At 38.4% G+C, this 22,269-nt stretch overlaps 2 protein-coding genes across 3 annotated transcripts; one reads left to right on the top strand and one right to left on the bottom strand.

Annotated features, from left to right (window-relative positions):
• Positions 1–644: 644 nt before the first annotated feature.
• On the top strand, positions 645–3,961 carry cfap20 (cilia and flagella associated protein 20). 2 transcript variants are annotated; one of them, XM_031296155.2, is made up of 6 exons: positions 645–1,053; positions 2,095–2,174; positions 2,282–2,393; positions 2,512–2,700; positions 3,384–3,497; positions 3,632–3,961. In XM_031296155.2, the coding sequence occupies exons 1-6, from the start codon at positions 970–972 to the stop codon at positions 3,632–3,634; spliced, it is 582 nt and encodes a 193-aa protein (XP_031152015.1). In that variant the 5' UTR covers positions 645–969; the 3' UTR covers positions 3,635–3,961. The 2 variants fall into 2 exon arrangements, with proteins under 2 accessions (XP_031152015.1, XP_031152014.1); XM_031296154.2 differs by having other exon boundaries at positions 646–1,053; positions 3,629–3,804.
• A 358-nt stretch (positions 3,962–4,319) lies between these two features.
• Positions 4,320–22,129, bottom strand: dgat1a (diacylglycerol O-acyltransferase 1a). The gene is made up of 17 exons (XM_031296149.2): positions 21,559–22,129; positions 19,856–19,943; positions 16,022–16,062; positions 14,582–14,667; positions 13,867–13,919; positions 13,179–13,284; positions 12,790–12,918; positions 10,625–10,699; positions 10,428–10,531; positions 10,286–10,324; positions 10,126–10,167; positions 9,562–9,606; positions 7,739–7,851; positions 7,310–7,375; positions 7,079–7,166; positions 6,686–6,748; positions 4,320–6,606 (listed from the first exon to the last, which is right to left on the bottom strand). Exons 1-17 carry the CDS (start codon positions 21,864–21,866, stop codon positions 6,460–6,462), a joined length of 1,593 nt encoding a protein of 530 aa, XP_031152009.1. The 5' UTR covers positions 21,867–22,129; the 3' UTR covers positions 4,320–6,459.
• Between the last annotated feature and the right edge of the window lie 140 nt (positions 22,130–22,269).

Here is a 22,269-nt window from a genome sequence, read left to right as displayed (position 1 = left end):
GTAGTAATTGCAGTGCAGAATTATGACTATATTGACAATGAGCAGAGATGCATTTAAAGACCTGCTCAAATAAAGCAGAGATTCGTGGTGTAGTTTTTGTAGAGCATCTTCATCTAGGAAAAATGAAGCTAATATCTTCAATATTTAAAGAATATTAAAGTCTATATTAAACTTTTTTTGTAAAGATTTTTGCTAGACAATAATTCAATATTGAGATAAAAAAAAAGTTAAATGAAGTTACTGTGACATGCAATTATGTCCTCCAAAAAAAAAAGTTTGTTAAAAAATATTTCACAAAATGATATCTGAAACAACTTTGATGCTATTTTGGAAATTAAATAAACAATCACTTGATTATTTGAAATTTTTAGTACTTTGCTTATCCTTTCATGATAATATAGCTAGCCTATAAAACATATAAACATAGATTATAAATAGTAATTAATGAAATTCATTTAGTCCATACCATGCCCTCATATGAAAGATGCAAGTTAAATTAAAAATAACTTAATATTAATATAGTTTTATGTTAAATATAGCAAACCATTAGCCAAAACCAAAACACTCAGAATGCATTGGTCAGGCTTTCTGTTGCCATGGCGAGCGAGATGTGTCACCATTTAAGAACCGACGTGAACAACGTCAAAAGCTTCTACTCCCTAGCAACACCAAAATAACGAAGGGGTGACCACTTTTCTTTATTTTTACGCGTTCTCATAAAACATCCATGGTTCTAAGTAAGGACGTGTGGGGATATTAGCTAGCTACAGTACACGAGAAGTCTGACTTTTATTTAACCGAAACGTTTTAATTTCCGGCAGCGGAACTGGTTATTTTGTACCACACGGAACAGGTAGCGTTGGGGACGGAAACCAAATCTGTAAACAAACGTAACGTTTGTTCGCTAGCAACAGTTTTAGTTGGAAGACGTAAACACGTGCTAACAATTGTGGACTAAGCTCAGAGAAGATGTTTAAAAACACGTTTCAAAGCGGATTCTTGTCCATTTTATACAGCATTGGCAGCAAACCACTTCAGATATGGGATAAAAAGGTGAGTAGCGATTCAGAATGAATGCTATGATGTAGCTTCCTTAGCTAGCCGTGCTAAAGCTATCTAGCGTTATGTGCCCCAATGACATTGTGTCTGATGTGTCTGGGGCTTAACATTAAAACGGATGATATTAGAACTCATCTCTGGTGAAGTATGTTTTGGATGCAGTGTTCAAACAGCTGCTTGAGCTTGTAGTTAACGTTACATAATAGTACATTGTTAATGGGATAAGTGGGGTTAATCTGCTCCAGCAAAGAATAAAGTAAGGTAAACTCCCTGATTAAGTTATTAAATGACGTTACGCCAGCTCTCTTCCAAGTTTACTTTACCATTTCCTGTTGTTGATATTTTGAAACTAAACACAGGTTACCGTAGTGATCAAAGCACCAGTATTGATCTGGATGGAATATAGGGGACTCGTGGCGCTGATAGAATATGGAAATGTGTATTAAAATGTATCTTGCCTTTTCAATTTAGAAAGCACCGAGTTCTCACTGATTTTTAAATATAACGTTAGCGTTAACTATAGCAGGATACTCGGTGGGCCGAAATGCGCTGTTGCCAAGCAACAGGTACACGGTAGTAACAGTTGGAGGATAACATTTGTTTAACACTGTTTGTCAAAAGTGTGAGGCTCGTTAACACTAACAAGACAACAAGATGTAAAATGTTTTGGCTATATTATATATATATATATATATATATATATATATAGACCAATACTAATATTATTATGTTAAAGATTAAAAATATGATCAGCTGATAGTCATTTGTAACATAAACACATTACATAATTGACCAGGACATTTTACAGTCAGAAAATAAACTCTGCTAAAAAAAACAACAACAACAAAAAAAACAGCTATTTCTTGTTATTTTTGGCCAACATATACACCAATACAAATCTATCTGCATAATAGATTTCATCATTGATTATATCTTTGACGTTTAATGATGGGGACAGCGCTCCTTTACCAGTGAGATATAGCTTGATTTCTTCGTATAAACCTTAAGAAAAACAATATTTCTGTGTGTCCTTAGGTGAGGAATGGGCATATCAAGAGAATCACAGACAATGACATCCACTCACTGGTGTTGGAAGTTGAGGGGACAAACGTCAGGTGAGTTTGTGTCTGTTTAACTGATTCTTCAGCTCAGGTGAACTCATTCAAGCTCCAGTCACCCTCATTCATCCCCCTTGACTTTTTATTTCTTCTACTCCCTGCAGTACCACGTATATAACATGTCCCGCAGACCCCAAGAAAACATTGGGCATCAAGCTTCCTTTTCTCGTTATGATAATCAAAAATCTCAAGAAGTATTTCACCTTTGAAGTCCAGGTAGGGTAGGCATTCCTGCAGATACAAACATGTGTACTCATGCGTGTATGCACACAACATCCAGTACATTTGTGTTCATGGTCACTCATGCTTTCTTCCAATCGTTTTCAACTTTCAGGTGTTAGATGATAAAAATGTTCGCCGGCGGTTTCGGGCGAGTAACTATCAAAGCACGACTCGAGTGAAGCCTTTTATCTGCACCATGCCTATGAGGCTGGACGATGGCTGGAACCAGATTCAGTTCAACCTTTCGGACTTCACCAGGAGGGCCTATGGGACCAATTACATCGAGACGCTGCGTGTACAGGTTAGTGCACAGAGCTGTCTCCAGATGCTACTTGCACTAGTTAACTCAAAGATCCCCTATACTAAAGATAGCACATTTCAAGCAGCGCCAATAGTATGAAACAGTACACACTTCTGTCTCCTAAAGGGGCGTGGCCTCGTTTGAAAGTGTAGTGAATGTTGTGTGGATGGATGAAAAGTTATACTTGTATAATTTATTAGTAATTTCTTTTGCTAACGTGAGATATTTACACAGCTAAAAGACATATTTAGCATCACAGAGATTAGTTTTGTTTGGGCATTCACGAACGTTAGCTGATGTTAACTTATCTGTGTTAACAAAGTACATTTTCTTCTGATGTGTCCGTTTGAAAAATGCCATTTTAGTGTCAGAATGTTCTGGAGATATGTGGCTTGTGAAAAATGGGTCCAATATTTACTTTTTGGTTAACGTGGGGCAAAAGAATCGCTCATAATCTGCGTTCACGTTCACTTCTCCCATTGGAATCAATGCACTCAAGACCTGCCGCTAGTCTCCTAAAGAAGCGTGGCTGTGGCGGAGCCCACGTGACACAGAAACAGGAAACTACCCTGAGTTGGGGCGTCTCAGTTCTAAACCGTCTCTGGTTAACTGTAATCTCTACAGTGAACTTCTAAGACTGTAACCACTTTCTGTTGCTTATGTTTAACCTCTTTTCATCTCAGATCCACGCTAACTGTCGAATAAGGAGAGTGTATTTCTCAGACAGACTGTACGCTGAAGACGAGCTCCCAGCCGAGTTTAAACTCTACCTGCCTGTCCAGAACCAGAAAGCGAAGGTGAACGCAAACATGCACTACATATAACCACATAATTATGTTGCACGATACAGTATTTTTTACAAATGGAAATATTTTATCTTTGATAGATATTTGCCTAACACTTGTCCGTTTGTGTGTGTTTCTTGCAGCAGTAGAGATTCTCACCCTGCACTGTTCCCCCAGACCTGATGTGGAGTTTAGCTTTCAGATTCTCTGTGTGTAGACATACAATGAACTTTAAAACTTTGCAATATTGTAATTTTGAAACTATGGCTTTTGAGTGCTGTTTTATGTTGCTCTCTGCACAGTAATTTTTTTTAATGGACTTCTCTGTCCTCAGTTTTCAATGCCGACTGAAGGGGTTTAAAGATGATAGAATCCGTTTTCGCCACAATACAATAGTGTGCAATAATATGTGCTGGCAACTAACCAGGGAATTCAGGATACTCCTCTGTTACCTGCTAATAAAAATGAAGGTGTTTTTTTTTTAAAATATAAAGAAAAATAGACGAGTCATTCATCAAATATAAATAATCTTTATCAATTGACACAAATCAAGTGAAAGGCTATAAAAGTGATTTGCATTCCCAAAACATAATGTTTTACTTTGGATTTCTGTGTACAGTATGAACAGATCAGTAATACATTCATTTTACTACATGTTGCATCACACAATCACCCCAAAACAACTAAAGACAGTTCAACTTTTAAGGCTGCATCTTAAGCATTTTTAACTCGTATTCCAATAGCAGACAGTGCAGTAATAATGTGAAAACAGGAAGCACTAGGCTTCAGACGAATAAAATAACACAAAACAAATGAACCAGGATATGCAACATATTCTCAGAGGAGTTTTAATAGTCCCATCTCAAGCTGAGGTTATGATGCTTCAACAGAAAAAGTATTTCTTTAAAGTTAACATTGCATTTAACTGCGGGCAGTAAGTTTTCAGTTGCCAAGTATTTTAAAATTCAATATCAATGCATTGTGAATCTATTTGCTACATAGAATAAGGTTAAGGAAGTATTTGGCCTCTGTCTTTTTCATGTAAAACAATTGGTATATGTTTTACATTTTGAGTTTAAACTTATTTTTACAGCAGGCACTTGTACATTTCAATAAGGAATGCCAACACAGTCTTCTTTATAACTGGTGTTATTCTTTAACAACAATGTTTTCCCTGAAATGTGATCAATAAGGAAAGAAAAATGAAAAGGCTCTAATTTATCATGATCAGTCAACTGCCACTGTATTTGGAAAGCACATCAACACATAAAAAAGTAAAATAACACAGTAACTTATTATATGGCAATAATCATATTGGCATCTTTTAAATCAGGTCAAACCAAGAAATAGGCTCTAGAATTTATATACTGAAAAAACCTGTGGCATGAAAAGGTTGTTTTAAAACTCATTACCACCGCAGCTGCTTTGAATCAAACTGAAATTGAGCTAACCTTATACAACAACAAAATGTCAACAAGGTAATTACAAAACATACAAATTATTTTAACAATCATATTTTCCTTACACGATTGATATAACTTAAACGAATACATTCATAGTACTCTATTGCTTTAGTCAACAGCATGCATCTCTTTAAAGTGCAAAAAACATTCATTGGTTCAAATCAGTAAATCAACTACTGCATTAAATCATTAATATAAAAATAAAACAGCATAAATTATAATTTGGCACAGCATAACTGCAGACAGAGTATAAAATACACCATCTGATAAGTCAAATCAGAACACAAAAAAGACACAAAGCAAATAACAGACAAATAACGCACATGTAGCATGTCCTGTTGCACTAAGAGCTGGCATTGATGATGTTTGGTGTTGAGAGACAGAAGATGAGAGGCTGCCTGGAGGTCCACGACTGTACAAATAAGGTCACGGACTTTTGCAGTTCCTACTAAACTTTTTAGCTTATTTTCCTTCAGTTTCCTGTTTTTAACTATTTTTGTTTACAAATCCTTTTATTATAAATTTCTTTATACTCAAGAACTGTGCTGCATCAAAAAGAGGGATACAGGATACATATGCAAAATGTACATTAAAAAAAAACTCACTGGTCAATTTGAAGACCTGGAGACATCCTAAATTGCCATTTTTAAGCCTTAGCTCAGGTGAAACAAACTGTTTGTCCGGCTTCATCATTTCTTTGTTGTCTTTGGATACATGAAGAAAAAAAAAAGACTTCACAACCACTGTTATAGGAAGAACATTTTCACATCAGCTCTGTGGAGGCAGGATCCTCTTCTCGGCAGTGGTTCACATTTGTTGCACAAAAGTGTGCACATTTCCCAGAACTTGAGAAGTGCTTGGTTACACGCAGTGTTTCCACTTTTAAATGCAGTGAATTGCTTTTAAAGTTGAGGAAATTGCACCTAACCTTTGTTTGAGCTCATGAATCATCAACCACCAATATTGACCACTTTAGGAAACCTTAGCACCACACATTTACTTTTGTTTAGCTTAATTTGCTTAAGATAAAGTCATACTTCTAACAAATCTAACAGTGAGGGATCAATTCCAATAACAAATATCCAAATGCTATTTCACTTTGGGTCCAGGATCGTTTGTTTGAAGTTGAAACGTCCAATGCTAGAAACCGATATTAAGAGTGTGTGGTGATGGTGGATCCCGAGGTTTGCTAATACAGGAGGCTGACTACAAAGGTATGTTTGTCCTATTAAAGTGGAATACCACTTTAAAGCAAGCACTTCTTATGTTACAATCATTTCCTGACAATACTATGGTTAATTTCTCTTTAGTGCAAAAATCAACAAGTCAAATTCCTGCTGTTGCTGCTTTTCACTGACAGGTTCATATTAGCAGGGCTTTCTATTAAAGTCACTTTAACTTACTTGCCATTCACTTATTAAGTCGTCCTGCAGGCTGGTGTGTGTGTGGGTATACAACATGACTTGTACATGTTTGGGTGTGACTGTGGGAACGTGTGAGTTTGTCCGGTACTACGTAGTGCTCCCATAATGAATGACATAGTAGTCATGGACGTACATCAACACAGCGACAGGCTGGCCAATGATGAGTGACATCCACACAGCGGCGTTGCCATAGTTGCCATTCAGGAAACGACCCACAAACCAAGCCAGAGGAACCTGAAGAGAAGTTCAGAGGTCAAAGTGGGTTTGTCTACAGCAGAGCAGAGAAAATGACAGACGGTTCAATGTGTCTTACCTGAGCCATCATTCCCATAAAGGCCCACAGTCGGAACATCTTCAGAGGAACACTCACCAGGTACTGAAGAAGAAAGACAGAAATACAATAAATCAGACACAGAACTTTAAAAATATATATATTCAAAATGTGTAAATGTAAGGAGGGAAGAGCTGCACACTCATAACTCAGATGCAATCTTTTTATTTTTAGCTTCAGCAATCAAATTTTTCGACTTAGATTGTTTACCTGCAAGCCAGCACCTCACAGCTGTCAGCTAACAACTGTCCAACAGGCAACTTAATGTACAGACATTAATTAGAAATGACAGCTGTTTTGAGGTTGAATTAGCATATGTGTAGACTTTAGTAGTTGTTTCGTGTCTCATAGGAAGACTTAATGCTGTTGGTTTACCTCGTGGAAGAAGGCAGACATCAGGAAGACGGCGGTTTGAGCCAGAAACTTGTTGACCCCCTTCCTCAACATTGGCTTATAGAAGTGTCTGTAACACACAATGACACAGTCCGCACCTTGATTTCTTCTATCATTGTACTTTGGATTTTATTTCATACAGACTACAATGAAAATGTGAAGCCAACACATCAAATGGTGTCAGTGCTGAAAAAATAAAAATGTGGTGCTCACCTCAGACACCACTTGTGAACTGGGATATTCCAGTTGGCCCAGAAATATGTGACAGTCTCAGAGTTCCTGAAATGAACAAAAATGGTACAGTTTGAGAATTTGACTTCAAGACCACTGGGTGTTCTGAATGATGACTACATATTTAAATAAATACACTTTTATTCCTGTTTGATTTGTGACACATAGTCCGCTTAAATTAGGGGGATCACAGCTGTAAATATGTGGATTTAGCCCACTTGTCACTTGTTTACTAGATGGAAACATCTACCAAATTACCCTGCAGCTTAAATGGGACACCCTCAACATGTGTGCCTGTTTTTATTAGTTGTGATCCAAATGTTTAGCTGTGTTTCTTTACATGTGTGCATACTGTATTTGTGTGTGCAACTGCACATGAATGGCGTGCGTTTAAATGTTCCTTCTACTCACCACCAGTCTTTGTAGAACTCTCTGTCTCCAAACTGCAGCAGCTCTGCCACAAAGTTCATAGAAGAGTGGAAAAACCAATAGAAGAATATTAACCATATCAGATGGTTAGGGACCTGGGAGAGAGAGAGAGAGAGAGAGAGAGAGAGAGAGAGAGAGTCAAGGTAGATTTTAGGAAAGTTGTCCAGGTCGGTAAGGTCATACTATGGTTGCCATGTTGCTACCTCCCCTCTAATAGGCTACACAAAGTCCTGATACACATGTGAGACAATTATCGGGAGACAACCTCATAATTCAATATGCAATAATAAGTGGTAAACGTGGTGTTTTTTCATTTTCTTTATTTATGTTTCATTATAAGGTTATTGTAACCCATATAGAATATGCTGTCACTAAAGGGTTAACTATTTGAGTGTCAAATTACATAATGCCAGCAGAGGGCGCGCTAGCGCGGTTGTTAATCCGCTATGAGAGATTCTTCGTAATATGAAGTTGCATTAGAAAAAAGCTCTAATTCATGTGGCGAAAATAGATCGAAATAAAGCGAAATATCTAGTCAATTCTTATCAGGAGTTGTGTGGATAAGATAATATTTTCCTAGTAACATGAGGACTGTATTGTGGGAGACGTTTTTTTCCTGTTGTTTTCCACCTTGTTTTCCTGCTGAACCCTCAGGTGAGTTTCTGTTGTCTCAACGTGCTCATTAACTTACCGTATTGCTAGCTAACATGAGGTGATGCTATCAGTCAACAATTTTAGGTTTTAAGATCTCATGCTACTTAAAAAAAACAATCGGAGTGACATGAGAGTATTGTAAAATGTTTATATATTGCACTTGGTTCATAAATCATTATGTTTGATTTTTATGTTTTGCTGAACAGAGTATTTAGAAGTACTGTGTTCTAAATGTGTTTTTTACTGAAGTGAAGTTACTAATGGGGAAATAATAACGTTACATTCATTTCATGTTTAAACTGAATAGCATACATTTCATCATATGTTATGATATAAAAAATGCATTAATCCTTTTAGAAACATCATTTACTGTAAGAAAAGAAATGTGGAAATGCTATCGTTTAATTTTGTACCATGTTTTGTCTTTGCCAATGCAAACTATGGTCTCTAGTCAAACAGACTTGTATGGAGCACAGTTGTAGTGTGATTTGAACAGTTCTCTAAACCATAGCTAATGGTTTTAAATGTGTAACTGGTTTATTGAGAAAAAAGTAAATAAGGTACCATATATGGAAAATGAGATAGAAATGATTGTTATTGTTTTTTTTTTTAATCTATTCTGTACTGTTAAGAACAGATTGTGTTTTGATCCTGGATTTAGTTTGGTTCCAAACCATGCCGACTTCGATGGCGAGCCTGTCCCAGTGAGCAACATTCCGCTGTGTTTCTGTGTGTTCCGGATTCTCTTCTGCAGAGTGACTGAACTGATCCGGATTTCGAATACTGGATTTCAGATAAGGAACACTTGAATGTGTTTTTGGTTTACTACCCGGGTAGATTGACTTTTTCTATTTTTCAAGGACAATTTATTTCAGTTTTCCTATTTATTTTTTACGAAACGAAAGAGCTTTATTTTATTTTGCGGTATTTTCTAACGCAAGATAAAAATATGTTTGTGAATAGTGTGTTGCAGTGATTGTGAACCTGCCAGCTGTTCCGTTTCGAAAGTAACTCCTCGTTTAGTCTTGTCAACTACTGCTCAGAGCCTAGGTAATTTATATATAGCTATATTTCTAATTCAGGTTGGAGATGCTACATTATGACTGGACATAATTGTGTCTAGTGTAGCTAGAGAACGTCATGATACTCACAGCTAACTTTAGGAGGCGCTCCACCATCCTAGAAAAGTCCATTTCCTGTGAAAGACACAAACAATGACATTTTCTCATTAACGGTGTTATGCCCTTAAAGCTATAGTGCGCAACTATTTTGTATTTGAACGTCCGTTCAAGCCAATGCCAAATGAGTTGATACAAAGCTATTAAGCCTATAAGCTCCACAAAACTCCCCCTGTATTTCTCAGTATGGCTATGTTTGCAAAAGGGTGTAGTCCGGCGACATTTGCGGGCATCTCCGTGTCCTCCTTGATTAGACGTGTTAAGCGCTACTAGCAACTGCGTGGAGGAGGGGTGGGGGCGGTGCGCGATCACCGAAGGCTTGCATCATGTGGATGCGGCGACAGTGTTGTTGTCATTACTTAAAATTCCTCATGGGGGAGACAGAAACTATGGACTATAGCTTTTAGACAAAATCAATTATAGTCTATGATCCTTTGCTTCTTGCTGTCATGAGAGCTATTTATCTTCATATACAGTACAGTTGTGTGTGTGTGTGTGTGTGTGTGTGTGTGTGTGTGTGTGTGTGTGTGTACGCACCTGGAATGGTTTCATTGAGTTCTGTATGGTGGGAACCATCCACTGAAAGACGCAAATGAAAATTGCTTTGCATTGTTTGAGTGGTGAGATTTAAATGACTTTGTGTTGAACTTTGTGTTTTCAATGTGTGTGTGCAGAGTATAATCTATGTTCAACATACCTGCTGAATCAGTCCAACCAACAGCTGCATGAAGAAAAGCTACAAGAAAGAGCGAGACAAAAGGAAAAAAAAAGTAACATGCATGTTTGTTTTCCACCATCTCAGTTTACATCAAGAACATATACAATAAGTTCCCTCTCACCATTTCAAAAAGTCTTCTCATCAGGAACCTTATGCGTATTCGAGGTGACCGTGGGAAGTTGAGCTGGTAGCAGAGAGTTGGGGCAAAGACAAAGTAGTACATGTCTAAAGACAAACAAAGAAACAAAATGTTAATTAAGGGTTATTTATCATTAAATTGTTTTTGTTTTTTACAAGTTATACAGGCGTCATTGCTACCTCTGTGGGTGAGGTTGCCTGGGTAGGAGACATGAGTATGACCTGCTGAACCATTGGATTGTGCCACAGATGGACCTGAAATGCACATGCATGCAAAAAAAATGGAGATGGTAATTAACTCACTTTACGTCTTTCATACACCTACCATACCCTTGTTTTTCTACAACAAGCCACCAAATTACATTATAAATACAAGAGACAAAGAGCATGTTGGTTTTCTGTGTGTGTTGTCGATTTATTCTAGCTCCTACAGCTAAGAGATAAAGCCATCAAGTTGCATTAAGGATTAAAATAGCTTCAAAACACACTAATACCCCTTTCACACCAATGGCTCAATCAGGGTTATACCCAGGTAGACTGTGTGTTTGAATGGGGTAACCCTCCTTGATCTACTCGGCTTTGCGACCCAGGTAGCGAGCTAGGTTTGATCAGGGTAGGCTAGGGTCGATTTCAATGAAAACATGAGTGAATTGCACACAACCTGGGTCGCTAACAGCCGGGGCGGGACGAATTATGTGATTGGTTGGAAATGCTGCCTATGTTTGCCGCACACTTTGAAAAAACAACATACATTTTGTCTCACTGTGATTTACGCTGAGTTTTCACCATAGACTGTATGAAACTAGGATTTTCACAGGCAGCTTCAACAACAGCGGAGCGGTTCAATTTATTTCCGAACAGTCCACTGGCAGTGGGTGCCCGGATGTTCACTAGTCTGCTGGCAGAGCAGTGGCGGAGTTTTTACAGGCAAAACTGCCTGTAAAACCCAGTGTTAGAACTTAAACATATGAAAATAAGTTTTGTTTAATTCTCCCAGCACTAACACTCTTACTTCCTCTCTCTTGCACGAGACACACGTCTCCAGCCTGCAGTTCAGTGCGGCTGCTGAGTAGTGCGAATCTCTCTATTTTTTCTTTTTTTAAAAATGAGTCGTGAAGCAAACAGCAAAGCCCAACTTTATTTTTAATGAAATCAAACAAAGAGAAATGTTCTCCCCTCGTATTAAAATAGTAAAAAAATCGATAATAGAGTAACCTAATTACTTGTCCAGCTAAGCAATAAATATGCAGAGGAGGTCTGATAAGTGTTTGATGGTTATTTATTTGGGCTTTAGTAATCACTGCAAAACAATCAAAGTAAGCTTTCTTTCCAGACTGATCTCATGATGTGGCGTATGTATGGCACGCCAATTTGTATGCCATTTTGTCGTGTTATCAAGACGCATAATCGCTTTTTAGCGTGTTTATCAACGCCGTTTGGCCTCCACTGACTTACATTACCTTGCGATTGCGTGTCAGTTTACAGCAAGTTCTCCTGCGAAAAGAACGCTAGCGAGTAGTATGAAAGGCTGAAAATCCGCATAGGGAGGTTGGTTGGGGTGGTGGATAGGTCAAACAACACAGGACTTTCACCCAGGAGACCGGGGATCGTGTCCCGCGTGTCACGTTTCCTAAACCCAACCGTCCCGTTCTTCTTTTACTAAACCCAACCGTGCCGTTGTTGTCCCGTGTCCCGTTATTTTTTTCCTAAAACCAACCAGTACAGCGTAGACATACAGGCGGATAGTTCTCTGAATATGACGTATAAAGCCCCACCCATTTCTAGCACTAAGGTAATTGTTATGCATTGCTCCCGAGTTGTGACCCAGGTGATTTCTGAAATGTCATGACCAGGGATATACCCACGTTGACTGGCTTGGTTTGAATTTCCAAAAGGAGGGGTGAACCCTGAGCAGACAACCATAGCCCAACCCTGGTAGGTGGTGTGAAAGAGGTATAAGTGATAACAGCTGTTCAAAACACACCACTTTATTTGCCAAAAGCTGCAGTTTTTCATGTCACCACTAGATGGTAGTTGCAGCATAGTAATAAAAAACAACAACAACAACAATATAATCCTGTTAAGTGTGCACTAATATTTGTGTGTATGAGTCAATTTTTAAAACTTTATTTCTTTAGCCATGTTAGGCTTACTGCTAATCTGACCTGTTGGCCACTAAGCAGCTCCATTGGAGCAACTCTGGGCTTAAGTGCCCTGCTCAAGAGCACCTCATACCTCTGCCCTTGTACTGCATTTTACATGTGTGTGCCTACTCATAATCTAGATAACATTTCATCAACAGTTTGTGTGTGTGTGTGTGTGTGTGTGTGTGTTGATATACTTACATGAGTATGACCGCGTTAGTCTCTTGGCTTTCGCTTGTCTGATTTCTCGACACCACCTGTTGGTGTCCTGGTACGAGTACAGCTTGAGAAACAGCACTGTGTAGATTCCTAGGGAAAGCACACCACCCACTGACAGACACACAGACACAGACACACACACACACACACACACACACACACACACACACACACACACACACACACACACACACACAGGCCATTAACAAGGAGCAGTGAATGACATAGTGTGTAGATAGATTGGTGTTAATAGTTTTTAAATAGTGATTTTTGTCATTTTCTTGTGCTAGCATCAAAATGCACATGCATTCATTCATAGTGCTTCATTAATGCCTAATAAATATGCCATGTAAACAACATGTATATATTACCTGGGGTCATGGAGGTCACAATGAGTACAGTGGCTGAAGGGAAGATCAACATGGACGTCAGGTTAAAAATGTGAAAAATCAGTCCTGTCATTTGGGTAATGGTACCCTAGGAATGATGAAAGTAAAACAAGAAAATTGTATTGTCACTGTAAAACATTTGATCTGTGACAGTGGATATGCTTTCATTATTTTTTCCTTTAACCAGAGAATCACAGCTTTTTCACTGTGCAACACTAGATCTAATGTGCTTTTTACAGGTACAATATTACATTTGTGAGAGGCGTTTTAGAGGATATGTAATCTAATCTGAACCAGGAGTGATATTCTAATCAAAATTAAGAGTAGGTAAAAAGAGAGTGCTGTGATGCGGAATCTACCGACAAGAATCTAGGATGTGTAATGCACATGCTTCAGGTAAACATCATTGATGGGAGATCCCTGAATAATACATTAAAAACAAACCTACACTCTCATCAAACGGTGCAGCAATATTTTCCACAAAATCCCTAAACAACGTTATGTCACCCTTCCAAATCCAAATTAAGGTGGAGGTTTAGTAATGTATAAGCAAAGCTTACAAAGGCAAACACATTTTAAAAAAAATAAAGCAAAATTTGCAGTGTCCACAATAGTAAAAGAAACTGTGTTGCAACTAGGAGAATGTATGCAAATCATTGTAAACACTCACCACAGCCAGACGCCTTTCTGTGTACAAGGCTGCTAAGATGAACACATTCGACACTGAAACATAGAACAGTCAAACATGTTGACTTTATTTTATTACTCAGTGTAACACCATTAACCACAGAAACTGATAACTGGTGGTGAATACTGATTTTGTTGAGCATGATGGTCCACAGGCAAGTTTCAGCTGCTATAACAGTCCAGCATTTTCCTCCAAATAGCAGCATTTTATTCAGATTGATTGTTCTACCGTTACCCTGCAAGCCAGTGCCCGTCCCTGCTGAGGACAACTGTGTTCATTCACCTTTGCATCAACTTGTTTTACTGCTTTGATAAAGCCAGCTGTTGCCAGAAAATAGACAATGTGAGGAGGCAACCTAAATATCAATCAATAACAGCTGCGCTAGAATGTTCAGGAAAGGAGCTCACGCAAAAATGTTTTCTATATGCTCTCTTTGAGCATCTGGCTCATCATGGCTCATCTGCTATAACATGCTGTATCGGTTCAGCTATTTGGCACATGGAGAGGCTGTAAAACATGTTTTATTACAGGCAACAACACTTTGTGTTACAGTGATAGAGACAAATGCTTCCTGAAGTACAGGAGTTACAGGTACAACACTTGTTTGCTAATCCTGAGGTCACAGAAGGGCAATTGGCTGCGAGTCATTCAACATCTGTTTACAAGACATTGAGGCAGTAAAATAAATGCTCCATACCAATAATGAGGCAAGCTGCTGGCCAGCTATAGGGGTCCTTCAAGAAGAGAGACACTACTTGGATAGGGTCCACCAAGATACCATACCTACATTAGAGATGAGAAAAATAAAATGATTGATCCCAGCAGGCATCATTTTTAAAATGTTTGTTTAGATAGGAGGCTGAAAATGTGTATGTGATGTTGAGTTTGAAGTTGAAGATTGGTGTGGTCATGTAAATCAGTCCCTCCAGGATGTCGCGATCGTGCCAATTCACGCAAATTCAACCAATCACCGCGAATTTGGTGCGACTCGCAATTTTGACCAATCACCGCAACTTTTCCGCAAATTTGACCAATAACCTGAAGTTTCCCGCGACTTCAACCAATCCCAGCAGTCCCACTACCGTCAGTATGTGACTCTGAGAGCCAATGACCAAGCGGGAGTGAGAACGGCCACGGGTTGATCATTTCCTTGTTTCTGATGAAGACAAGACGTGTGTGACTGACTCGAACATCTCACATTCACCAACAAAACATACAGCGAAAGACCGTGCAAAACATTTCAGACCGTCCTGCCAACCTGTATACATTTTAACATCAATGTACGCTGTGACGTTTTTTCACTCTAAAGTCGCTGAAAGCTGCTGCTGTTTCAATCCTGTCGGCTCTCTGCAACGGGCGGGGCTGCTCAGTCCCCCCCGCGACTGACGCGCGCACACACACAAACACACACAATCACACACGGTGGCTGCAGGAAAAACCGGAGATGAGACGACACAATGACCTAAATTGAGGACAGCTACGCTCGTTATTGTAAGTGCAATGATAAGTCCAATAAGTACTTTATCAAACCATATGAATGTGTGTCCCAGCCCAGGCCAGGATAGAAAATTAACTAACAATGTAAAGATCAACAAGCCACTGACACATATGTTCAGATTTGACATACAAAAGACATCGCAACTTTTATTGCAACTTTTTACAAAAGCTCCTGCGAAATCAGGCATTTTGGGCCACAACAATCTCAAAAAAAGGCCGCGAAATCCTGGAGGGACTGGTAAATGCCTGGTGTGGTTAAGTTTATGGCAAGAAACCTCCCTCTGTTCATAACAACAGTGTGAGCTATAACAATGGGAGTGAAACCCCCAGGATTGTCAACTGACAAAGAAACAGTTTTCTATCTAATTTAATATGAAATTATAATATTTCAGGTTATATCTGGACACACCATGCTGGCACTTACTTATGTCTCAATTCTATAGAAACAAACAATAACATTTCCTTAGTATATCTGTTCCTTTCTCTGAGTTTAAAATTAATGTAATAAAATAGGGAGTAATAGTGAAGTAGAAGGTGAGCAGAGATGGCCAGTTGTATAACCAAATGGGAGTGAGTTGTAACAGCACGTGCTTGTATATACATTACATCAATGTAAGTTTGTGTGTAGATGCATACTTACTTTATAATGTTTTCTAAGAAGAGGCGTGCATTACTCAGCACCTGAAAGAGAGGACAACAGGAGATAATGAGTTCACAGTATCAACAAGGCTGTTTTGCATCTGGCCAGTCACTTAATCTGGGCGTTGTTTACCCAAATATATTTCTAGCTCTCTGCTAAAAATCTGGCTTATCATTTTCTCTTCCAACTCTCTAATGATTAGTCTGCAGATTTTAAAGTGTTTGTTTGTATGTGTTGAGTGAGTATGTATTCAAAGCAAGAACAGGATGTTTACTTTTAAAAACAACTGTGACTTTAGATAGGGGGCAGACAGATTAGGGCTGTACTCCATATTCAGAAAAAAAGTGGTCAAATAACACAGAAGCTCAGACACACACACAGGGAGTGTGATTTCATTCTCTGCTGAGGACACTATATCTTTACATAGCAAATCGTTGTTTGCTGCCATTTTAATAGCAAATTTTAATAGAAATAGCAACACAAGCAATATAAAGTTACATGCTCATATCTACAGGATTTGTTTAAACGACTGCATTGATAATATTTATTTCATACTGTACACCTTGATACCTGTCACACCCTGCTGTTGCTCACTCTGTTAAAAAGTGTCAGGTAAATTATGTTTATCATTATATTGTGTTAAAGTTCAAGGTCCGAGTACAGCTTTAACTCAGCCATCAGTTATCTGAGTTTTCTGAGATAAAGCTAACTACCCACCCTCATTTTTTTGATGATTTTTTTTATGGTGTGTTCAGTGCGTGAGTTAGAGACAGTGAAGAAAATGAGGACAGTGAGGGTATGCCACACGATAAGGTCATGCAGTAGTGATTATGTGGCGCCTCAGCCCACTGGCCTGCCAAGATCTTGCAGCAGTCTGGTTTTGATTCAACTATGTATTTTGTCCAAAGCAGAAACCTTTGCCTAATGAACCTTTAGCATGGACAAGAAAGGTCCATCACGTAGAACACGATTATTGGGACAGTGGCCTGTCTAGAGCTTTAATAGAGAACATTGCAAAATCAAATTTTGCAATAAATGTGTCATCAGTGTGCAAAGTCAGATACAGGGCAACCCCATGGGAGATGGCAGCAATTCAGTTTCTGGCTCAAAGACACTTCAGCAGGGGGTATATTAACTGAACCCAGGCTGCCGGGTAAAGAACCATTTCTGTCTAGCCGTAATTGCAGTTTTTCTGCAATCTGTTATCTGTCCTTATAGTCAGTAATATCCATTGCATTGTTTAAACTCAGGAATGTTATCTTGTAGGAGTAATTTAAAAATGTCTTTTTTGATTTGTTAACTCACATATTTTAGCACCCACAGATTAGAATATTTATATTGTCTTTATAATCATTTAGTTTCCTCAGTAATAAAACAGACAGAGACATTAAAATAGTTTTTTTCTTTTCAATTTGAATAAAATGGCTCATTTAATCAAATAATAGCCAAGTAATACAAAATGTACAATCTATAGACACAATTTATATTACCTTGAATAATCTGGAATGTCAACAATTATGATACTGCATGAACAAGATGAAATATGACGATAAAGTTTCAGTAATGAACTTATGTTGTATCTCAGTGTCCTGTGGAGAGACATGTCCGATTTGTTAAGTTTAAAAATAGAAATAGTTGCATGGGTTGGCTGAACTTTACCCTGACATACAAAGCTAACCTAAGAAAACTGGCGCCAACAAAGATTGAATTATTAAACATTTTGCATTGGCCGAGGTCTTCTGTTCAGAGGTTTTCTTTAGACAAACAGCAAAGACTACAGCTGCATATTTGTTCTGTATCTACATAGTCAGTTTGTATTCATATTACAAAAAATCTGTACCTTAATACACCTTGGTATAATGTATTAAGTGTGATAACAAACTTCCAGCTGGCTGATTTGCTTTGCTATGCGCTATCCTTGTGGTGAAGCGGCTCACATGGTCCGTTTGGCTGTACATCAGAGGGAACAATGGTATGTCTGTACCACATCCTGGGATTATTTTTTGCCCGTCAAGGATCAACATTGTGTCTTATGCCAAATATCTTCACTGTCTGACTACATCTTTATATCATCCAGCCACACTGAACAAGGTTCAGCATCTTAAAACAACTGCTTTTGCACATGCTTTTGTTGGTTCACTAGCACAGATGTTTTAGCACCAATTTAAATCTGCTTAACATTGTGTGTGTCTTGCTAATAAGAGCTTTAAACCTCATGCCTGTAGACCAAGGACATCTTAGATGCTGTATGCCTTTGTCATATGTTATTACATGCTAATACTGGCTCGTGTAAGAAACAGGAAAACATTTTCGAAAACCAGATTAAATCAAGAGTGCTTCCATGAACACCTGCATTAAGTCAAACCTTTCATGGATTTCCCAGTTATGAGATGGAAGCATCTGTGATGCATGCAGCTTACACTCCTCCATCCTCCAAACAACTTAAGAAAGTCATGTTGAACAACAACAGTCTGATATCAATCACAAACATGTACACTTCACTTCACAAGCACTTTAAGAGAATTAAAAGAAGCGTAGCTGCTCTAAAGGCAACTAGTGGTTTATTTTTATTATTTTGCCGACTACCTATATTTCAAGTTTGTGCGTGAGTTGAATTAGTAATTCTAAACACTTGGCTTCAAAGTGTAAAAAGTAAGGAAGTATAACAATACATCTAGCTGACGGTCCTGGTTATCGAGGATAAAGTACACAACTAAGCTTCTAAACACACACACGCAGGCACGCACACACGCACGCACACAGTTCCACTTCACACTCTTATAGCCTAATCCTGAAGGCCTCCTAAAAACAGTCTGAACTGAGCAGTGTCAGCCATCCCTGGTGACCATAAAGTAAAAGATGTGCTCGTCAAAATAATATGAACTTTCAAAGATGGAATTAATCGTGTCACAGAACTGCAAAATTAGGCTTGATTTGGAAAAAAACTGAATTGCACTACTGTTGCTGCTTTAAAGTTATTCTTCTCAGTATGTACTACTAGCAAGCTCACTGTAAGATTTATACGCATAAGCTGTCATGCACACAGGGGCTTTTTTCAGAGCTATAAATAAAAAAGTCCCTTCTCAAAGATTAATCTTTGGGTTCATGTTTTATTTTAGAATTTCAGAATGAGAAACAACTTAATTGGCCGAGCATGCTGACTCTGCTTTGAGCAGAAGATACTGTAAGAAAACATCCATCAGGCATGTAAGTGATGTTAATCGTTTATTAAAAACATGGGACTATTAAAACCAAGGATTTAAAATAAAACCATATAATACTAAATGGATATGGATCAAATTAAAGAAGACACTACAAATCCAACACTTTTTATGTGTTCACAGATTCTTCATGCTTTTTCACCCTATAATCTATACTCCAGCAAATTTAGGGATGATAGAAAATTCTCTCACTGCATTGATATTCATAATTTTTTCCTCAGTGTGTGCTCAACTTATGAACGTTGTCTGTCACTTCAATCCTGATAATATTCACTATAGGTATACCTGAACCACAAGTACAGCTGACAAAAAGTCCATAACTGAGTGTGTGTGACAGTGAGACAAGTAGAGGAATATGCAACTGGTTCATAATAATCCCTCTTTACAGAACAACCGATGTGTCGATATACAAAAAGGCCACAGACACTGTAATTTGAGGCAACATCAAGACATGAAAGAGAAAATTATAAATTGCATGTTATGTTTTCATTCAGTATTGTGAGTCATTTCTTTGCTCCAAGTGTCAAGGTCTATATTTCTAGTGGTATATAGTTTTTGAAAGTCACAGTGCAGTACAACTTTCCACTCTCAATGGACATGCAGTTTTACTCACCAGCATGACAACACACCAGTTGAGAATTCCTCTGTAGTTGCTGTAGCCACTGGCTGAACTTAAGAGAGACTCTTGGAGGACGTGACAGCTGCATGGTAACATAAAGTCAGTTTTATTGATTTTTAGGACTGATCAAGCTCTTTACTTTCCCTCCCTACTGAGCAAATTACAGATTTTACTAATTTGACATGACAGAGTTGAGTACCCACTATGCAATGCAGCACACATTTATATTTTTTTTCATGTTGCAGTACTTTTAAAACATTAAAGTGTATTGCGTACTGTGGTAGCAATTAATTCCTAGCCCTACTGGCTTTTAAATAAATGAATCACATCCAGTAGTCTAATGCTTGGTCCTACAACTGCGCCAGGCAATGAAAGAGTTCAAAGGGCATTGTAAAAAAACTGAGGCGCTTCATCAGGCAAGAATGAGTAGAACAAAGAGCACGGAGTAAAGAACAAACTGTTAGAAGGAGGGAGAATTGGAAAATAACTAAGAGGAGAAAATTGTATAGAGGAGAAACAAAGGAGCAAGTACAAAGAGAAGAGAAACCGTATAGAAAAAAAGTGGGGATAATGTAGTATTAAAGATAGAAAGGCGTACAAGGAAGATGGGGTGTAGAGACAGGGGTGGTTTGAGTGGAAGTAAGGAAGGAATGAGCATTTAGAGCGAGGAAATAATAGAGGGGGTTCCTCACTGAGTGCCAGGACACACATGGCAAGACTAGACTAGCAGAAGAATGTGTACACGGAAGAGGTAGTCGGCAAGCACAGGATTGCAAAAGCCCATGTTTCACAGTTGCTGTAATATAGGAAACACTTTGTCACAAACACTATAGTCATTTTATTTCAGCATTCTGGTGTTGCAGAGTGACCTTAGTGCCCTTTATACCAATCTTTATATATTTAAGTCCAAAAGTTTGTGTAAAACGCCAGCCAGACTCTTGGCAGCTTACAAAAATAAGCTTCACTCATATAGAACATATCTGGCGAAGTGGTTGTGTTACCATAAAATGTTGAGGGTAAAGGTCAAGCTATTGTGTCTTCTTTCACAATGTCTGTCCTATTCTCTTGACATGTATCCAAACTTAGAGCTACACCCTCTCTCTTTCACAAAGTAAAAGTCTCATGTAAAGCAAGGCTGCTGAAATGACACCACATGTAAACAAATACACATGCTATTTAAAGGCTTGATATGTACAGTATATATACCAATCTTTCATGTATGATTTCTATATGACCTTGCTACTCAGACAAATTTACAATTCTTACTCAAAGCCTCAAATTCACAACACCAACAGTTGTGGCAGTTTGTTTTGTGCTTAAATAAATACCAGTAACATGTTAGAAACGTTTTATTTTATTCAAAAGAAGGTGTTGGACATGGAAGGTAAATTTCCAATCCTCAAGGAAAATTTATATTCTATAGAAGCATGCAGTATCTTGGTTTTCTGTCACTAAACCTGAAGAGTGCTTACAGGACATTGAAGTGGCCCTTTGAGCCCCATTTGATCTAAGGACAGCTCTGACAGCTAACCCCCGGTGAAAAAGGCAATTAGTTAAAGAAAAAAACTGATTTTATACAAATGAGTAATGTTAACATCTGGCTTAAATGACACATAGCCTACTATGAATACAGCAGAAACATTAAATGTCAATGTACCATTTATAAAAAAAAAAAAAAAAGAAAAACCAATGGTTACCTGAGTTTCTCGTTAATATCTTCCACCAGACTCCTCTGTTTTCTCGTACGTTTTGCGAGCTGTTGCTGCTGTCCTGACATCCCCATCTCTCTGTCCACCTTCCCGTTGTTACTCGCCTGCCTAGGCACCTCGTCTGTTTTGGCTTTAGCGGGATACAGTGGCAGTTTCTCTCCGGCATCGTGCCACTTGCTCCCGTTGGCTTGTTTCACCGCTCCGCTGCCACCTCCGCCGGAGATGGTCGTCCTCCTCCGGCGGGATACGGGCCCTCTCATCTCGGCTCTATCGCTCATTTCTGCGGCTTCAGTCATACAGCTTTTACCTGCATGGCATCGCTGGTCAACTTGCTGTCACCTGTTTATCTGTTTCCATCCATAAGGTTACATCAAGAGCTAACGTTAAATGAATAGCACCAAGTCGTGTCAGTGCTGGTTATGATAAGATGTTTCGTCACCACGTAATACCTCAAGTTGCAATTGTTATTAAGGTTGCCAGGTCTGTGTTTGCAACTGATATCCCCCTATCGAGCAGATGTCCCAATCCACTTCCGGATTAGCTGTACTACAAAAACTGACATTTACTGTGTGAATTAATGAGCATATATCATTGTAAAATCTGAACTCCTAGCCATAACAAAGATGTAGAAGATTAAAGACATTATGCTATTAACCATCAACAACTACAACAGTAATTCTTTGACAGTATAATAGCTTT

The sequence above is a fragment of the Sander lucioperca genome, chromosome 16 (genome assembly GCF_008315115.2).
Source record: "Sander lucioperca isolate FBNREF2018 chromosome 16, SLUC_FBN_1.2, whole genome shotgun sequence".
NCBI classification, from domain to species: domain Eukaryota; kingdom Metazoa; phylum Chordata; class Actinopteri; order Perciformes; family Percidae; genus Sander; species Sander lucioperca.
This window is presented reverse-complemented; position numbering and strand designations above follow the sequence as displayed.